Source organism: Rousettus aegyptiacus, unplaced genomic scaffold (assembly GCF_014176215.1).
Source record: "Rousettus aegyptiacus isolate mRouAeg1 unplaced genomic scaffold, mRouAeg1.p scaffold_m13_p_18, whole genome shotgun sequence".
NCBI lineage: Eukaryota > Metazoa > Chordata > Mammalia > Chiroptera > Pteropodidae > Rousettus > Rousettus aegyptiacus.
Genome location: NW_023416293.1, coordinates 2135828 through 2154898, shown reverse-complemented (window position 1 = coordinate 2154898; position 19071 = coordinate 2135828). Strand labels below are relative to the sequence as shown.

At 51.4% G+C, this 19071-nt stretch overlaps 1 protein-coding gene and 1 long non-coding RNA gene across 2 annotated transcripts in view; both read right to left on the bottom strand.

The window, feature by feature from the left end:
* KIF26B (kinesin family member 26B) overlaps positions 1-19071 on the bottom strand; it is a 380111-nt gene that overhangs the window by 191837 nt on the left and 169203 nt on the right. Inside the window, exon 4 of the mRNA XM_036235366.1 lies at positions 9021-9187. Within this exon, the coding sequence (XP_036091259.1) occupies positions 9021-9187 (167 nt within the window). The remainder of the gene's footprint in view (positions 1-9020; positions 9188-19071) is intronic.
* LOC118613341 lies at positions 3279-9014 on the bottom strand. The gene is made up of 2 exons (XR_004955382.1): positions 4349-9014; positions 3279-4087 (listed from the first exon to the last, which is right to left on the bottom strand). It is a non-coding gene; the product is annotated as an uncharacterized LOC118613341 (long non-coding RNA).

Genomic DNA, 19071 nt, shown 5'->3' with positions numbered 1-19071 from the left:
CACCGAGCCCCTCCCGGATACCGGGCGTGATGTTAAGTACTGTGGGAGGATTAGAGACAGTTCCTGTTCTCAGGAAATCTACACCTTAGTAGTCAGATAAAGGAAAAAGAAAAATTCTTTATTTCCATTTTAGAGGCAAGGAAATAAAAATCCCACCTTCAGGGACGTCTCTCAGCGTAGAGAATAGAGTTCAAACAGGTCTGTTTATACTTCGTTTGCACCCATTTCCAAACAAACCATTCCAGCAGTGTTCCTGAAATTCCTCCTTCTTGTGTCCTCAATGAGAAGCCAGTTTCTTAGTCAATCGATAAAAAAAAAAAAAAAAAAATGCCATGGACAGATTTGTGTTTTTATCAACAATATTATTCATCAGCGTACCGAACCTCTACCCAATACCTCATAATATAATACATCTTTAGTTTCCTTAATGTCTTCCACATGATTTTATCCCCAAATGCTTTACATACTTCACTAAGACAGCTATAGAATTAAAATAATAAATCAAAGCAGGGGACAGAGAGCAGAGAGGTTTATTCAAGGGAGGAAAAGACAGCTTTCCAACGAGACGGGAAAAAAGATGGAGAGCCCAGTTCGTCCGTGCTAGTCCTGTAACTCATATCTCTTTCCTCCATTTTAACTCTTTCTTTGGTTTATTGTCCCAGGCAGCACCACTTGTCCCATTTCTTACGAATCTTCCTCTTGAAAAGACGACTAGGTACTTACACTTGAATAAGAAACTCAGTTTCCCAGCGATGCCTTTTTCCATGCTTTGTTATGATGCCATCTCCCCCAGACACCCTAAAAGAATCATTTAATACCTGAGCACACGGTTTAAGCCGAGTGGATGGAGAGGTGAACTTCTGGAAGAACTCTAGCGGACAGCGATCTGGTAACTTAGCCGCCCTTCTCGCTTTTCGTCTGGGATTCATTCGCCCAGAGAATGTTTATGAGGCAATAGGAGCCGTGCAGAGACAGAAGAGTCAGAAGAGTGAAATCGGGAGGGGAGAGAAGGCCTCGCCAGTAAGTGGCGTCCGAGCGAAGATCCGAAGGAAGAGAGGGCCGAGCCGCGCAGTTATCTGGGGGAAGAGCAGAGGGAACGCAAAGAGCAAAGCCTGGAAGGAGAGAAAGGTCTTGGCGCTTCTTAAGGAAAAGCCAGGAGTCTGGGGCGCCCAGAGCAGCGTCAGCAGGAGGGAGAGCAGTCGAGGATGGGGTGGGGCGGGGGGCAGTGGACTGCAGAGAGAGCCTGTGGGTCACGGAAGACCTTGCAGCTTTTGCTCTGAGTGACACAGGGCGCAATACGTTCGTAACCACCAAAGTTAGAACAAGACACGGGAGTTGGTCCGAATGCCTCTCCCGGTGGCTTCCGTGGCTGCTGCGCATCCGTGCTCTACCTTGACCTCATGTACCATCCTCACGTTCAGTCTTCACAATTGCCCGCCTGCCACGAGCCATCTTCAGTTGGGAGGCAGGAGGGCACAGTGGCTGAGAGCGTGTGTTTATTCACTCAACAAACATTTCTTAAGTGTTCTTTTGGGCGCTCAGGCTTCAGCCAAGAGCAGAGACAAATGGCCCTACCCTATGGAGCTTACCTGCCGGTTCATAGGCTCCGGAATTAGCTAGGCGGCTCGAGTCCCTACTCAGTCACTCCTAGCTGTCTGACCTCGATCTGCGATTCAGTTTCCACATGTAAACAACGGGACAGCAAGAGAGCCAACTCGTAGGGGCTTTCGAAGCTTAAATTTGTGAAAAAAAAATTAGAATAGTGTATAGCATATAGGAAACCCTCAACGAATACACATTATTATTGTGGTTGTTAAATAAGTGAGTGCCGAAGAAAGGGAACGCGTCACAGAGGTGCCGCAGTGGGCGGTGGCGGAGGTGGAGACCAGACAACGAACCTCCAGCGGGCGAGACCGTGCCCTCTCCCCACTCCTCCAGGACACGCGTCTCGCCTTTACTCTGTCTGAATGGACTCCGTGCTCCCTAATCCTCCCACTTCCGCCCCCAACGCAAACCACGAGGCTACGAACGCAACGAAGGAGACTACGTCCTCCTTTCGCTTCTGTTTTATCGACTGTTTTGGTTCATTTCGGTTAATTTTCACTGCCAGCGTCATGCAGAGTCACCGCCGAGCTCCGTAATGATAGAATCCTTAATTGCGCCTCCCTATCTTCCTTTCGTTGCCCTTCCGATTGTTTTGAGAGTTTTTCTAGGGCTATAAAAGTATGAGATGAAAAACTTCGAGACCCGTCGAAGTGTGTTGTCAGCTCAAGGAAGCCCAACCAGCGAGGGAGGAGTCTCTCCATGCAGGTCAGTGACGTTTCCCGCCACCAATGGCCTCTGCTTCTGTCCAGCACAGGCTTTGAGGGCTACCCGCGGTCTCCAGCCCACTGCGTAGGCAGTCTAGTCCTCTGAGGCATGCGACCCGATCTGTACAATTCCTACGTGGTCACTAAGCCGGATTACAAAGCGCCATGTAAACACACCGTAAAGGCAGGCCCGACAGAAGTCATCTCCTCGAAAGAGAATTCACTGCATTTCCCACCGAGGGTGCAATGCCGTCCTTTGTCATGGCAAGTGCCAGCCACCTTAACATCATCTCTAGGGTGTGGATGAGGTTCACAAAGTCCTACCGCATTTTCATTTAATCCTTGCCGTAACCCTGTGCGGTAGATCCGATGATCTCCATTAAATGGAAAACGGTGAGGCTAAGTGACGAGTCTAAAAGTCAGACTGTCACTGGCGAGCTGCGGACCCAACCACAGGCCCCTCGCTGTTCTCTTTGCTGCATCCGACACTCGTCATTCCCGCCACGCCCACCCCCGTCGGTCACAGAAAAAAAAAAAAAAAAAACATTCAAAATGCACCACGAGGACTAGAATGCCTGACCCTGAGAACGTCGGACAAGAGTCACCGAGTCCTTCAGGCTCGCTGAAATTGCTTTGCCCTCAAACATCCACAGCAGGGCATGAATTGGGTTTTTAACCCAGGCAAAGCCGTGCAAATGACTCCCAGATGTTGTGAGCTGATTGCCAACACCCCTACCGGCCATCGGTCAGACAAAGGACGAGTTGAATCGAAAGGACTCTATTTTCCACATCCCCTGCAGCGGGGGATGGGAAGGGGCTGGGGACACAGCCCACTCTCTTTAGCACAGATCACCAGCCGGAGCACGGTGGGCTGGGCCATGCATGCTGCTCTGTTGTGGTCGGCACACCCCCAAAACGGGGTAGTTCTGGAGGCTGCTGGGGTTGGGCATTGCATGTCAGAGTTATCTATTCGAAGCGTTTCGGATTTTTTTTTTTTTTTTGAACCACAGGCAATCACACACTTCTCTTCATCCTTCTTTGACTTAACAAACTCCTAGCATAGAAGCAGTACTACTGTTAAGTGTCAACTTGCCCGGGGACTAAAGAAAGCCTTCGCTGTACAAGACTATACGTGAAAAGCATTTGCTGTAGCCTGTATAACGAACGAGGCACTATTGGAGCAGGCTGTCAGCGGGAATGTGGAAAAGACTTTTAGGCAGGGTCTTCCCTGTAATAGCTGGATACACAGCATCATGTGTGTGCAAAGCACTAGGTCCCACAGCAGGTTGATGAGTGCAGCAGCCTGGACCTGAACGCAGGTCCTCGGAGCCGGGAGTCAGCCCTCTCAGCTCGGCCAGACCCTGACCCCAGGACCCGAAGTGGCCTCAAGGGAACACCAACCAAATCAGTCATAAAAGTCACTGATGTGCTCCAGGGCTTAGAGAAGGCTGTCAGGTAACACAGGAGCAGTCTACGAAGATGGAAGGAATCGCACGAGAGGTCAAGATGGACGGAAATATAATAACGTCCCTGAGAAAAGAATGAGTCCAGGCAAAAGCGAAGGAGTTGGAGGAATCGGTGGGGAAGAAATGAATGGGCAGCGTGGCGCGTGAGAAGGAAGAAGCAGAGTAGCAAACGGGCCCCACGGAATGAATTTGGGGGCAACGCAATGTCCGAAGGATTCCAAACCCAAGGCAGGTGAGTTTTCGATCCGTAGTAGAAACTGTGTAAAGGTCACAATCTTTAAGAAGAGAGTCAATGAGCACAAAATAACCCCGCTCCTGGGAAGCAGCGAGGGAGGGAGGGGGAGACGCTCTCTCTAACGCGATGGACCCAATGACGAGCACAAGGACCGAGAATAAGGAATCCGAAGGCGCCGAATAAGCCAAAGTAGCCGGAACCTGGGAAAGGACATTGTAAAGGCATTCGCTTACACTAAGAAAATAGGAACATTAAAAATATATGTATGTATATATATATAGTGATCATCGAAAATGCCCTTTATATAATTTTACTTGAAATTTTGACTCGACTTCAACGCTAGGGTCTTACAAAGGTTTTGACCTAAACGTTAAGAGCTGTAAACAAGAAAGATCGCAACGAGGAGTGAAGTCGGAAAACAGCTCGCCAACGCCACGCCACGGCGGCATCCGTTCTGCCCGGCTTGACCTCGTCTCCGAAAACTCACGCGACACACGGCAACGTCCACTGTTTTTCAAACGCTCGCTCTGAACGTAGGTGAAAACTTTCTGCAGCTTCATGTTCTCCATGAATTAAAGCAACAGCACGATCTGAACTGGTTATTCAGGTCGTTTGGGAAAGAACCTCGCTGTGCAGACACTTAGTCACCTGAAAGACTCATTTTATTTACCAGGGTCCAAGGCAGTTCTATGCATAATCGAGAATTTGTTCACTGCCCTTCCAATAAAAAACGAGGATTCTACCCCCTCAACGTACAATGACGAGGTTCACCCAGGAGTTTTGACTGGGTTTCATGCGCTTCCTATGTTACAAGGCTAAGTATGTAATCAGGTGAATGTTTATTAAAAGTGAACAGTCGACAAATGGGAAAATTGAATCACTTCCTACTTCCCCGTTTCATATTAACATGGGACTCGTGCAAAGGGAAGTCCCTCACTTGAAAAGTTCGAAGCCAACATGTGATAGTTAATCGACTTGAGGATCAATTGTTCCGATCTCTTTTTTGGGTTACTATTAATAAAAATACTACGTTTTAATGATCTTATGATACCACTGTTACTATATTTTTCCCCAAAAAGGTGTTTTCTCAACAACTGGATACTGAAATTCCGAGGCAAAGGCAAGTCTACCAAGATGCTGATATTTAAAGAAATACAGAAATTCTGACGAGAGAGGCAAGAAATGACAAGTGCTTTAGTTTTCATTATTTTCTAAAGCAGTGTTTCCCATGGCAAGGAGCTGCTTCTTTGATTTCTAATTACATTCAAAATATAAGCCTCACTTTTTTATTCTTAGACTCAACAGATATCAAATTAACTTGCTCCAGAAGTTTCTAAATGCTCCCTCCCAGTTACCGCACTCATCACAGACCGGTAAGGATCGGCCCGGCCGCCGAGCGCAGACCGACCACATCTGGAATGTCTCTGGCCCAAAGTCTCATGGCTGATTCAGAACTGGAATTCTTATTTTATAGATGCAAAATCTCTGAAATGCAACAAGGCCCAGACCCATCTCTACCCAGAGCTCTGAAAAGTAAACGTTTAAAAAGACAGGCTCGCCTCACGGAGAAAAATAGGCAGCTGTACCCTCTTCGAATTGGGTTTTTGCTGGGGTTTTTTTTTCTACTAATCGTATGAAACAAATTGTGGGGCCGACTTATTTCAAATGCTGCTATAAGCAGCGATCGTCAGTTCCTGATTACAGTGAAGGAAACTCCAGTGTCTCGCTGTGCCCAGTTAGCACGGAGAATAGCGACATGGGCCGGCGAGGGAGAGGAAATGGGGACCAGCTCCCAGCTCCGCCTCTTCCTGGCTGTGCGGCTTCGGGTCAGTACCTTAACCTCAAGGCACCTCTTTCTCTGTCCATAAAACCGGAGAAATGACAGGATCTGCTTCACGAGATTCGGGGCCACAAATCCGGCGAAAGGCGCCAGTCCCCCGTGAAACGCAGTGCTGCCCTGCTCGGCTTTTTGGGACCAGCCCCGCCCCCCCATACCCTGGTACCCCTTCGGGGAAGTCTGGGGCCCTGCACTTGCATCGCCCCGTCAAGCAGAAAGTGTGTTTCAAAGTGGCGAGCACAAGTTTGAGGTGTAGGAGCTGACTCTGCTCTAGAATCCCCGCTCGGAAAGACACTCGCGTTCCTTGACGGAATCCAGGACCACTGCAGCGTCTCCAGCTGGGCCGCCAGCAGCAGACCCGGGTCTCACCCCTAAGCCTTACAGCTGTGCGTCGGCAGAAACGGAAAAGCCCCCGCCGCCCCGCTCAGTTCGCCATGTCACGACAGACGCGGGGCCGACCCGACTTCTCACATGGACCTGTGCGGCTCCAACGAGGTGAGCTACCTCCTCGGTTCTGTGCCTTGACATTGTGGGCCTGGAGCAAGTCACTCGGTCTTTTCTGCTTTAGGTCCCTGTCAGCGACAGGCGGGGCACCGGGACGCTGCCTCTCTCTTTGGGAGGCGTGAAAGCAGGGCGAACGGCAGTGGGTGTGTGGGGGGGACGGGGACACAGGAGAGAGACTTGCTCTTCTTCCCATGGCACTTTGCCCCCCACTGTACACTGTAAAGTCTTTAAACACAAATCACATACTTTTAATGCCGTACACCACTGAGCTCCGAGTGCCCTCAGCATTCACGACCGACAAAGAAATCGGAAGGGTTTAGGCGGCCCCGTGGGTCCGTCCTCTCCAGCTCTTAGGAAGGTCCCACCATGAGCCGTCACAACGTGAAAGGGTGAGTTCCGGCCTCCGTGTCGTCGATGCGGCCTCCCCCAGCCACCTCGTCCCGCCCACCCCGGGTTCGCCTGTGCTTCCAGCCACCCCGGGGCTGCAGGAGCGAGTGTCCGAGAAGACCGCCTTTGCCAGTCATTGGCCTTTGCTTCCCTGACGTCCTCTCGCTTGTTTGTGAATCGTCCTCTGATTAACGTGGCCTCGAGCGCCCCGCGTGGCGGCCGCTCACGTCCACACCCGCATTTCTACATCCTTTCCCCGACTCTAATCATGCTGCTGGGTTTCTTGCAGCAGGAAACACTGTTTCCCCTGAGCACTGTCCATCAGAAGCCCTAACCTTTTATTTCTTCCTGCTGCAAATCCTTCTTCTGGGGTTTTCTGTGAGTCGGTCGATGCGTTAAGAAAAAACAAAAAGAAAGAAAAATCCATGATGGACTCTGAACTGAAGGCTTTTCACAAAGTGTTTCGGGTTAAAGCTGGACATCAACTCTCATCTGAGCACATTCGTGCTCTTCAGCAGAGGCCAGGTTGTCGTCCAATGTACGCTCGATCCCCCTTAGTGACGGGGACCTTACTCTCTCGAGTGGCGAGCAAGCTCTCCTTCACTCTGAGCGGGGAGCCCTCTCCCTGCCTTCATTAGGTTTTAATCTGCCTTCACCCGCACAGTCGAGTGCTCTACAGAACCAGCCACGTCCCTCCGCCACGTGACAGCCCAAGAGGTCGCCGAAGGCTGGCACTCCGCTCCACGCCGCAGCCTCCTGGTTCCCGGGCGCTGTAGCCGCCTCCTCCGGACAGGCTCCGGGAACCCGCCCGGGCCCCGGGGTCCTCTGCGCTGGGTGACTTCCTCACATTCTGTTCCACCTCTCTCTTCCCTCCCTGAATGGCACGGACACGGCCTCCCAGTGAGCTTGCTCGATGGTCCCAGACGACGCAGAAATTCAAGTCCAGACAGAGCTAACACGACAGGCCCCGGGGGAGGGTGGCCGGCCACATACGTCCTTCCTGTCGCTCCAATACATTCAAGTGGGCACAACTGTTCATAGAACAGTGAACACAGTGCCGAGTTACGATCAGAACCTCGAAGCCCGTCTTCCCACAAGCCCCATGCTCTGCCTTCACGGTGTCGTAATCTGGGTCGTTAGCCCCCTCTGCCCCTCCTCTCACTCGCTGCTTCCTAATCTGAGCCCCTTCTTCACATTGGTGCTTTGGATGTGACCACGTACGAGGGTATCAAGAAAAGCCATACAATACTGCTTCTACTGACATACTGGTTAAGTCCACATCGAATTAATATTTGTACGGTACTTTATAATTTATAATCACCTTATCTTAATCTTCAGAACAACCCCAAGGTGTGTGTGTGGGGGGGGGGGGTGGTGTTAGCCTCATTTTATAGGCAAGGAAACTGAGGCAGACCTAGAACTGGACCCCAAGGGGTTTTCCGATTTCCTATCTGCTGCTGTCTAATCAATGTGCTGCTTACTCAGGAGTTTGCAAAGCTGAGGAGGAAAGAGTTTTCCAAGGTTAAGTTCCAAGTATCAAATAAAGAAAGAGTCACGGAGGAAAAAAAAAAAGCAGAGGAATTTGGTTTCTATTTCTGGCCTTGCTGTAAATGAACTCGCAGGTTAAGTTTTCTGGTCCTCACTGTCCTCATTTATAAGGCAAGGAGCCTGAGTTCAGACACTCCTGCTCAGCTGTCCCTTGTCTGTGGCCCTGTCTCCGCCATGTTGCTAAAATTAGGTGGAAAACATTGTTGAAATACCTTTCTTTTTTGTTCCTCATGTTTGTAAGGTTTCTAAGATTAGCCGGATAGTATCTGATAACTATTCAGCTCGTCTGTCAAGAAGGAAGAACATTGCCATGTATTTAATGGTTAATTTTTAAGCAGTTCACTTTCTGATATGAAAAGACAAATCTGGAAACACTGGCCACAGGGCCGCACCCACAAAGGCCCTCACCCCACGAAGACCATCTTAATGGCCACACATTCTTCGAGCAGCGGTTCCCAAGGACCCAGGGGCCGCGTTTGGCTGTCACCGCTGGGTAAGGTGCTCTAGGAATCTGGTGAACAGAAGCCAGGGATGCTGTTAAGCATCTTACAATGCACAGGACAGGCCCCCACCACAAAGAAGTATCTGGACCAAGACATCAAGAGTGCCGAGGCTGAGAACCGCTATCTCAGAATAGCCCCAACATCTTCCCAGCGTTTTAGCGAAACTGGCCCACGGGAGAGGGTCACCAGACGGGCCGGCGTGGAAGAACAGCCGGCCTGGACGCCTCTTACCTTGCGAAGAAGGAGGCGGCCACGGAGGTGCCCGTGGAAGGCTCGCTGGCCACGCAGGAGCCCTGCGAGGCCGGGATGCTGCAGGCCGCAGGCTTGTCTGCATTGTAGCGATTCAGGGCAGCTTCCGTCAGACCCTCCCGGCCAGTCTCCGTCATCAGCTGGGAGATCTGAGGAGGAAAATGGACACCGAGCTCGTTACCTGCGGCTCACCGACAGCCTCTCTTCCCTGGGGTGAGGGGCCAGAGTGGGGAGAGGGTGAGGGAGGGAGGGCGAGAGGCAGCTGTCCCCCCATGTTACATGGTGATGCTCAGGGCTTCTCTAAAGCTATTTCCCAGTGTTTTAGCTAGGAGATCTCCTCATTTTCATTAAAAATAATGGAATAAAATGATTCCCTGACATCGTAAGTTTCAGTTATGTCTGTCTCTCCTGCATTAGGAGGGGAAAAGCACAAGCCATTACCCACGCCGTCCGCAGCCTAAGGCCAGGCCAGAAACATCAGCCAGTGCCGGAGTCTTACCACGAACGGCCTCGAGCATTCTCACACGGATGCGCGGGCAAAGGTGTCGTTTAATCAAGGGAGACGTGAATGTGCTAATCAAGAACACGAGGAGTTTAACAAAACGGTATTTGTTGTTGTTTGCTGTAGGCAGTCAGCACGCAGATGACTTAGAGGACCTCATAAAAATAGATAAGAGTCGCCATGAATTCCCACTGGAGTTTTTTTGGGGAGGCTTTAGATCATTTTAACAGACTTAATTTTCTTACTGGTTTATTAGGATACATGGTTTCCATTTTATTTGCCATAATTGCCTTTATAATAGAAGTTCTAGTGGGTAGGGCTAGGTCCATTTTGCCTAAATCCACATAATATTCTATGAAGAACCGTACTTTCTGGGCAAAATGAGAATCCTGTGGAGAAATACACTTTTGGAAAGTGCTAATCCCATGACAAATGTAATAATTATGCAGGCAAGTCTAAATGTGCTATTTTAAAAACCTGTTACTTTGAAACTTCAGTCTACTTGCAAAAAGGAAAAACTGTTGAGAAAAGGAAACTTTAGTTTTAAAAAAATAGTCTCTAGCCAGTTTAAAGCTCTTACATGCTGAATGGAAAATGTTTCTAATTGCCTAGAAAATGCAAGCACAATAAAGCAAAGATCAGAAACAGTTTCCACTTTGTAACTGAGCAGGCCAGTAGGCCAGTGAAAGGGTCCCATTTGTTAACCTTTGAACATAAAAACATTTGTACTTTTCATTATTAGCAGACGAGCCATTACTCTGAGCCCCATTGACTTGAAACTTTGCTCTGCTTAAATTCATGCTCTTACTTGGAAAGGGCTGGCATTATTCAGCCGAAATTCTGCCAGCGCATACTTTCTCATTCTCATTCATTCGGGGCATTGTGAGGAAACCCGACCCACATATGAGAAGCCAGAGAGGAGGCAGCAAGGGCAGCATGGTCTGGATCACAGCCCTGCGCTCGCGAGGCCGCTGCCCAGTGCCGACGGGGACAGTCACCTCTCCTTGAGCCGCCTCTGCGGCCCATGGCTGTGGGGTCCCCTCCACTCGCCGCCACTCTCCTGGAGTAATGAGGCAGACTAGACGGGGCAGCGGAGAACAACCGGGGGGCTGATGATGTGGCCATCACGCCGACATCATCACGAAGCACCATTGATGAAGCCCCCACGGCACGCGGGACGTTGCCGGGCAACGTCCAGAAGCAAACCCGAAATTCATGGCATCGTTTTTTTCACCAAGTGCTACAATCTAAGACACATACACTGATTTTAACACACACAGACCTCTGAAAAAAAGTCAATAAACAAGTGTGAGTGCGGTTTGTTACAATTTAGATCTTCCGTCTGCCATGTTGCTTCCTCTTCTCCGCTGTATTTCTAACCCGAAGTCTGGAGGGAATGGAATTCGTCTCCCTCACTGTCCTCAGAGGTGCCCTGCACACCCTCAGAGAAGCCACTGAGGATGTTCAAACCATATTTGTGGGATTAAATCTGAGCTAGTCTTATTTTATGCTGCTCATATTTATCTAATTAGATCTTCTTTTCTTAAGTCCTTGAAATAAGAAGACTCAGTTCTTTTAGAAATTATACTGCATTTCTATTTCGTTTGACTATCAGGACACAAGAGTGTCCTAATCACCACCAAAACGTTGCGTTTTGGCTCCGCTCTGTGCTAGTTTAGGGACCGAGAGCCGCCTTTTGTTCAGCTCACTAATTCATTTGCTCATTGATTCATGTGAACAACCATGTATTGGGCGCTTAGTTTGTGCTAGGCATTGAGTAGGCATACGTGCAAATAGTTTTTTTGTGGTCTCCTAGAGCTTCCACATTTACGTTATTTTCCTTACCAGTTATACAGCTCACTGAGAGTCAGTATCTTGTAAAAAGATAACGCACAAGCCAGCTGGCCTAACACGACTTCCACTATCTCTGCTCAGCCGCATCTTTATAATTCTGAAAACTAGGCTTGCTCACAATAGATAGAGCTACAGTTGCTTTAATTGGATGATTAAAATCACATCCGTTCTAGATCATTCTGACAGAGAGGGAGCCCCCCTTGTCAGATAAGCTGTCATTTTTCATACAAACACTGGTGCATATGGGCTTCTGAATGCTGGGTTTTGACGAAGCTCTACTTACCAAGGTATTGTCTGCTCGATACCAAGAATATACAATTCCGCAACCCTGCAAACTGCCCACAGGACGCTACTATAAGATGTCACTGAGTCATTCCACTACATAAAAATAAATACTTACTGGATGAAATTCGGCTTTGAAAGAACTTCCCCCCCTCCAAATTCTTTCTGTGGCTCTTTGGAACTGTGATGACTTGCCACTGACTTGGCTATGCACTAGGCTGAGACAGCTAGACATCCGCATCTATAATAGTTACGCCATCATTAACACCATAAAGGCTGCCTTACATCTGTCCACCCCTTTGCTCTTCTTCCTCATACAAGCCTGGCTTGAAACCATCAGTATTAAGCTCGGTAGCTAGGTTGGCGAGTCCTCCCATTGCTCAGGTGAGAAAGCAGGCTCAGAGGAGTCAGGCGACTCTCCACGGCCATTTGGTCATCACGTACGGAAGTTCGGATGGAAATGCAGGCCTCTGAGTCCATTCTTTATTCTTTTTTTTTTTTTAATTATTGTTACATGATCTCGTCTCTGTCACTGAGGTTTACAGAATAACCTGAGCCCTAGACAGATTTGGCCAGGGGGCGGGGGGGTAGGTTACAGAAAGTGAGCTGCTTAGTCACTGAGCCCAGGATCTGAAAGAAAGCCGGGTCGGCAAACTCGCAGTCGGCCAATGACAGTGTTCTGTCTCCCTCTCCACAATAAAGGTGTGTGTGTGTGCGCACATGCGTGTGCAAGTGTGTGTGCATGTGTGTGCACGTACGTGCAAGTGTGCATGTGTGCGTGCACATGTGTGCAAGTGTGCGCGTACATGTGTATGCGTGTGTGTGCGAGTGTGTGTGCGAGTGTGTGTGCGCGTGCATGTGTGTGCAAGTGTGTGTGCACATGTGTGTATGCACGTGTGCGTGCATGTGTGTGCGAGTGTGTGTGCACATGTGTGTGTAGAAATACTATCTGTGATTTGGTCGTGGGAATTTTCCAAAATGTGGTTGCAGCCAGCTCTCCAGGGCAGAGAGGCCTCAGGGGAGCAGACTGGAGGCGCCTGTCACGTGTACCCACTGTTTCTGTGGGTGAGCAGCACAGTGCCCGCCCTGGGCGTGATGGCTGGGGGAGGGTAAGGTGCTGAACCCGGTCACTTCCAACACGCTTCTGAAGGAAAGAGACCCTGGGCCCGCCGGCTGCAGCCCGGGCCACACACCGTGGTCACACGCCTTGGGCCTCGCTGAGAATGCCCAGCCTCTGCCTCAGCCTCCCCACACCACAGCTGGTCCTCCGGAGTGACGCGCGGCCGACATGACAGCCCTAAGGAATCTGAGGGGTGCCCCTCAGGTGACTGTTCTCGCCCCAGGTTCTCTCACTGTCCCCACACCCACAGTGGCAGATCACCTACTCGGGGGCACGCATCGTTCTCCTGTGTTCCGAATTGTATTTCAGGCCATGGGTGGCCCAACCCCACACGCTCTTCAAAAGCAAGTGAGAGAGGGCCCGCCTCGCGCCTGGCTACCGCGCAGGCTCTGCTCTGAACCCAACAGTTGCCCCAAGGCCTGGGCTACTCCTGCAGGTGAGGAGACGGGCCCCCGAGAACCCCTGCCCCTCTCAGCCACGGAGCAGCCCCCACCTCGGGCACCCGGGCCAAGCTGGGGCACACGAGGAGGGGATGAAGGACGGGCTGTCGTGGGTTCCCACAGAGCCCTCGCCACAGTCCCGAAGACTGCCACCTGCGTCAACTGGGTTCTAAGATCATGTGACCGTTTCCCCGAGGAAGCTGATGACAGGAAAGGCGTATCCAGGGAACACAGCTGGAGAGTGGAGCGGCCAAGGCTGGACCCCGGCTCCTCTGACCGAGACTGCCAGCTGCCCCCCTTTAACGCGCCCTTCGGGACCACTTCCTGCCTCAAGGCTGCTCTGTGGCCCCCTCCCCGCAGCCCACCAAGAGAGGAAACGTCCAAGACGACAGGAGTTCACAGAAACTTTAGCTTCAGCGCATACTTCGGAGTCAATAGTCTTATTTTTAGACAACTACCATTTGCCTCTCCCTTTCAGGCTGTTCCGAATTCATCTTTTTCTCTCGTGATACAGTGACAGGTACATGATTCTTCTTGAGAAAATTCCGACTCGAACGCCTCAATCTAGCCGGCGAACACATTTGAAAATCTAGTTCGTTCTCTCGATTGTGTGTAACGTGTCACCGCCCCAGTCCAGAAGCAGCGGCTGACAACGTGCTGGGCGCTCCGTCCCACACCCGGGGGGTGAGGGCTCCACCACAGGATTCTGTCTGGGTTGGTTCTGATTGAAACCTGCGTTTAGCCCTGCATCTCGGTTACACGGGGCCGGTCCTCTAAAGCAACAGCATCTGCCGCGTTCCAAACCCCACATCGCATCCTGCAGGTGGTGGCAAACCCAAGGGGGGGCGCCAGGAAAAGGAGCCGGCCCCAGGGAGAGGATGCACGTGTGTGCTCGCACATGCGGGGCCCTCGGCGTGCGTGAGAACCCAGCTATCCGTCCGTGTGCACAGGAAGCGGCCTTTCACAGGCTCCACGGATAAAGCCGCTCTCCACATTTTAATCTTCGGCAAGATCCATGGCTTTCGACCACATATAAATTTCGCTCTGATGCTTCGGTCTGAGGAGACGCACGTGTGTCCCCCCAAAGAAATGGAAAATCTTAAATTTGGTCCTGATCTTGGCCACGGCGATCGAGACAAAAGATGTCAGGCTCTTGTAAATCAAGGTTGCTTCGACGTCTCAAATCACAATCTGCAAACCATTGACCTTTAACTTCCCCGCTAACAGGAACAACTCCGAGAGCTCGCAGAGTGTGTCGGCATGGGGCTTCATCTTAAATGGCATTATTGACCCAGAAAGCCACCTCCCTGTGACTCTGCCAAGGCAGCAGGGGACACAGAGAACACTAACTATCCATTTCCTGTTTAGAGACATCTTCTGACAGCAAATACATCCTGCTCCGTTTTTAACTACGTTTAATGACATTACGGCCCCGAATCCCCCAAAATAACATTTAACAGCAGTTTTCTCTTCGGCAATTTATATCTCACTGTTTGGGGACATCTCTTTTATTGGTACCTATTACTTACACTGTTATTTAATGTTTTTATGGTTTTGCAAACAGTGGGTTCTCCATAAATACTTTTGATACACACTACCACAAACCAACTCACAATTACCTCAAAGAAGATAACTCTTGGCATTGTCTTAGCATCCTTCTGCATTTAGAGAATTAGGATACCAAGATGCACTTTCAAAAAGCCGATGTAAATATAAATTAGGAAAGCAAATCTGCCAAAAATAAAAAATAAAAAATAAAAAAGTTATCCCTGAACCAAAGATAACTAACTAAGTACAGCTGATTATGCAGACGCTCCACTTCAGCCGTACCGGTGACAGGTGCCCTGCAAAAGGTGCCTTCTCCAGTCACCACCGTGCGGCGAGCGAGGCCCATGTGGACTCAGGTCGTTTTTGCTCATATCAGTGGGAGGGAGAGAAGAAGCTTCTGCCCTTTCTGCATGAGTCTCAGCTTTTGCTGTAGGAACATGCGTCAGTCCCCACTTGGAGTGACTTCCGGCCCGACTACAACCGAGTCTGGCAGAGGGGTCCCCAGAACAGCCTGCCCCTCCCCGAGGCGTGCTGCGCCTCGTGAAGGATGCCCGCTCCCACAGCGAGGGCGCGGTCTCTGGCATTGGTTCCGGTCCTTCTGGACCCGAAACGCTTCGTTTCGTGAGTCATGTTTATTTTGTCCTCACAGACGGAGACCAAAGCAACGCCCCAGTGGGAGGAGAAGCGCTGGGGTGCCCCAGAGCCAGAACGGGCCCCCTTTCTGCAGCGCCTGCGCGTGTCTGCGTGGCCAGGGCCCCTCGCCCTCCGCTCTCGCTAAGCGTCTCCTCTGTCTGTCCCCGCCGCGCTTTCTGCCCGGACACCAGAGCTGGCCGGCCGGGAGCCATGCGGGTCTGAGCGGACCTGCTGCACCTGCGTGCACCTGCGTGCTGAGCACGGTGCCGCACACCTTTCCCGAGCGGCCTTTGTGAGAGAGGGAAGCCGGCTGGGCTCTTTGTGCTTAAATAAAATCCACTGAAACCTGGGGCGACAAAATGGATGTTCCCCTACCTCATCAAGAATTTCGTTTAAATAAAAAGGCAAAACAGGACAAATGCTGTATGATTCCACGTGTAAGAGGGACCTGGAGTAGCCAAACTCATAGAGACGGAAAGTAGAATGGTGGGTGCCCCGGGGCTGGGGAGAGGGAATGAGGGGTCGTGGCTGAAGGGTACAGAGCTCCGGTTTGGGAAGATGAGAACGTTCTGGAGACGGACGGTGGAGGTGGTCGCACAACACATGAATGCCACGGACCTGCACGCCTAGAAACGCTTATGGTGGTGAATTTTATGTTATGTGTATTTTACAACAATTAAAAACAAAAGATAAACTCAGGCTAAAGACTAAGAGGCTGCTGAGTAAATGGACAGCACGGGAATCTGACCACCGAAAGCTCGAAGAAAAAGCGCCTGGACAGAAACCGAAGCCGCGAGGACAGCGCCCATCTTCCCAGACGCTGCGGCCCCGAACCCACAATGACACCCCCCAAGTCGCACTGGGTTCTGTGGCGGTACCAGAAAGTCCTGAGCCCCTAGTGCAGTGCCCGGCACATAGTAGGTGCACTAAGCATTTTCCCAACGTTCTAGAATCTCTCTAGTAAGCAGCCCAAGGCTGAGTGAGGCCTTGCTCTGAGGTGCGGGCCCTGCTCCTGCCTCAGAGCAGTGGCGGCAGCTCGACCCCCGTGCGGGCCTCTCCTGAGGGACAGAATATTCTCTGCCCAGACACAGCCGACGACGGTAAATGTTAGGTTATGTACATTTTGCCACAATAAAAAAGAAAGAAACAAAACAAAAACCTGACAGTCCTGAAGAGTCCACCCTGTTAGCTTGTCCCGGGTGGGCGTGCATCGGCTCTGTCATTTGGGGGGAGGCGTCATAAGGACTCTCAGTGTCAAGGGAAGTCAGAGAATGGGGACCAAGAGCCAGGGCTGCCGCCCCCCAGGGATCCCGCCGGCATGCTCTGCAGGGTGGCGTCCGTGCCGAGAGCCCGCCAGGCTATCCCAGGCCTGCAGGAGGCGGGGTCGACCTAGGCCCCACCGAGGGAACGCCAGGAGAAGGAACCAGGACAGACCGGGGGCTGAGGAGAGCCCCTCCCGAACGCAGCTCTGATTAAATGTCACTGGACTTCTTTCCACTTGCCGGCCACAACGGTGTCCCTCCTGACCGACCCTCGTGCCTGCCAGGTCCCGGCCGATCGGCCGTTTCTATTTGTACCATCGCGTGGCGTCCAGAACTGGGTTGCTTCGCACCCTTTCTTCGTGCCCACTGTTTACTGTTATGCATTTGCATCTGACAGTGTTTCCTACAGATCTGGGCATGCTGTCCCCAAGCACGGTCACCGCCTCACTCGAAGCGTGCCCGAGTCTTCAGTCCTCACAGCTCAGTGGGGCACAGATCACCTGAGACTCCGCCACCGGCCTTGAGTCACACTGATAAAACCCTCCTGTGCCGTCGAGCCCTCCGGCCAGCACCAAGGGGCCAGGACGGGGTTCTCCCGTCCCAGGGCTGGATGTTTGACTACCCTTATTATCTTAGCTTTCCTTGGCTATAAATTTTATTAGCGGCCATAAAATTATCCATCCACACCATTTGACTCAGCGACCTCTTGCGAAAGAGAATCCCACATGCTGGGCCCACACAGCACCCAGGGGAGCCGCCTTTTCTTCACCCTGGATTTACGGCCTCCCCTTCCGCCGGGGTTCTGCCCTGTGGGACGAGACTTGGCAAACAGAGGGGGCTGCTCAGGTTTCATCCTGCCCGTTACCGGGGCTAAAATCCGGCCCCTCGGCACCTGACGACTGCTTTCTCTTATCTTTCGTGTCACTGCACGGTAAGGCGCAGGGCCGCCCGCGCGCTCTGGGAAAGACGAAGGCGCAGGATGAAGCCACGGGCCCGCGGCCTCTCCGCTTCGGGCTCTTCCCTCGGGTTTCTTAGTTCCAAGGTGCGCAGCTCAAGGTGCAGCTCAAATCTCACTTTAAAGCGCATCTTATAACAAACGCGAAAGTCTTGCCGTCGGGTTCGTTGTATTTCCACGTACGCATTTTCCTTCACCTTGGAGGTATGTCGAATCACGATAATTTTATACTTAATCCTCAATCATGTTGTGTAGGGTGGTTTTGGTGACATGTTCAGTGACACGGGGTGATGCGAGGAGTCCCGTCGACATGACGAGATCGACTTCTGCCCGCGAGAACCTGGAGGAAGACCGGCCTCCTCACAGATGGCCGCCATTGTCCAGCGCTTACCACGAGCCACGTTCTGTTCCGAGAGCTTTGTACACGCGCTGACAGATTTAACCTTGACAACACCCCTACGAAGTAAGCACGATTATTACCCAATAATAGCTTAAACTCTGCCACGTGGAAAAATCCGGAGCAGATAACACCACTGCGCTTGGTTTCTGTCCTTGAGGTTATCTTGTTCCAGTCACGTCATCTCCGGCAAGGGTCCCCAAACCCCATGCCGTGAACTGATATTGGTCTGTGGCCTGTCAGGAAGCTGGCTGCAGGGCAGGAGGCGAGCAGCGCATAAGCGAGCAAAGCTTCCCCTGCACCTGCAGCCGCTCCCCAGCGCCAGCATCACCGCCTCAGCAACACCTCAGAGCGTCGGGCATTGGACTCTCACAGGAGCGCCTGTCCCTGGGGCCAAAAAGGTTGGGGGTTGGGGACCGCAGCTCTAAAGCAAGTACCACACTCTTCCACTATAGCTTCCCCATTCAGAAAATGGGGTAACAACAGAAGATTTGAAAAAGAGCAAAGAAAAGGATCATTCGAATAATTTCTCAATATGCGCAAGAAGTTCGCTCTGTCTAGTGTTTTGTGATTTTTCTTATCAAATGAAAGTAAACGCGAACGGTCTGAATCTCAATGCAATTGTTTTCACGTTCAGTTTGCAACGAAGCAAACTCAGACTGAGTAGAACAGTCAAGAGGAGACCACAGCTCTCGTCCACATGACCCCAGCATCGGGGCTGGGCCAGAGGCTGCTCCTGGGTCCAGAGGGCCAGCACCTGTCCTCCTGATGACTCCCCGGGGGGTTCTCACTGCTCCCCGCCCCCAACACTCAACCAAGGCAGTGCCCAGAGAAGCATGCTTTCCCACCCTGATGCCCAGGGCCACTCCCTCCACGTCCCTGACCATCCTCATGACATCAGAGCATTTGAGTGTCTTGTAATTGCTGTCCCTGGTCTCGCTCCCCAACCCAAACTCTGTGATGACAGGGGTTGGGTCTCGCTCACCTCAGTATCCGGCATGGCACAGAGTCTGGATGCAGAATATATGTAATAAATACAT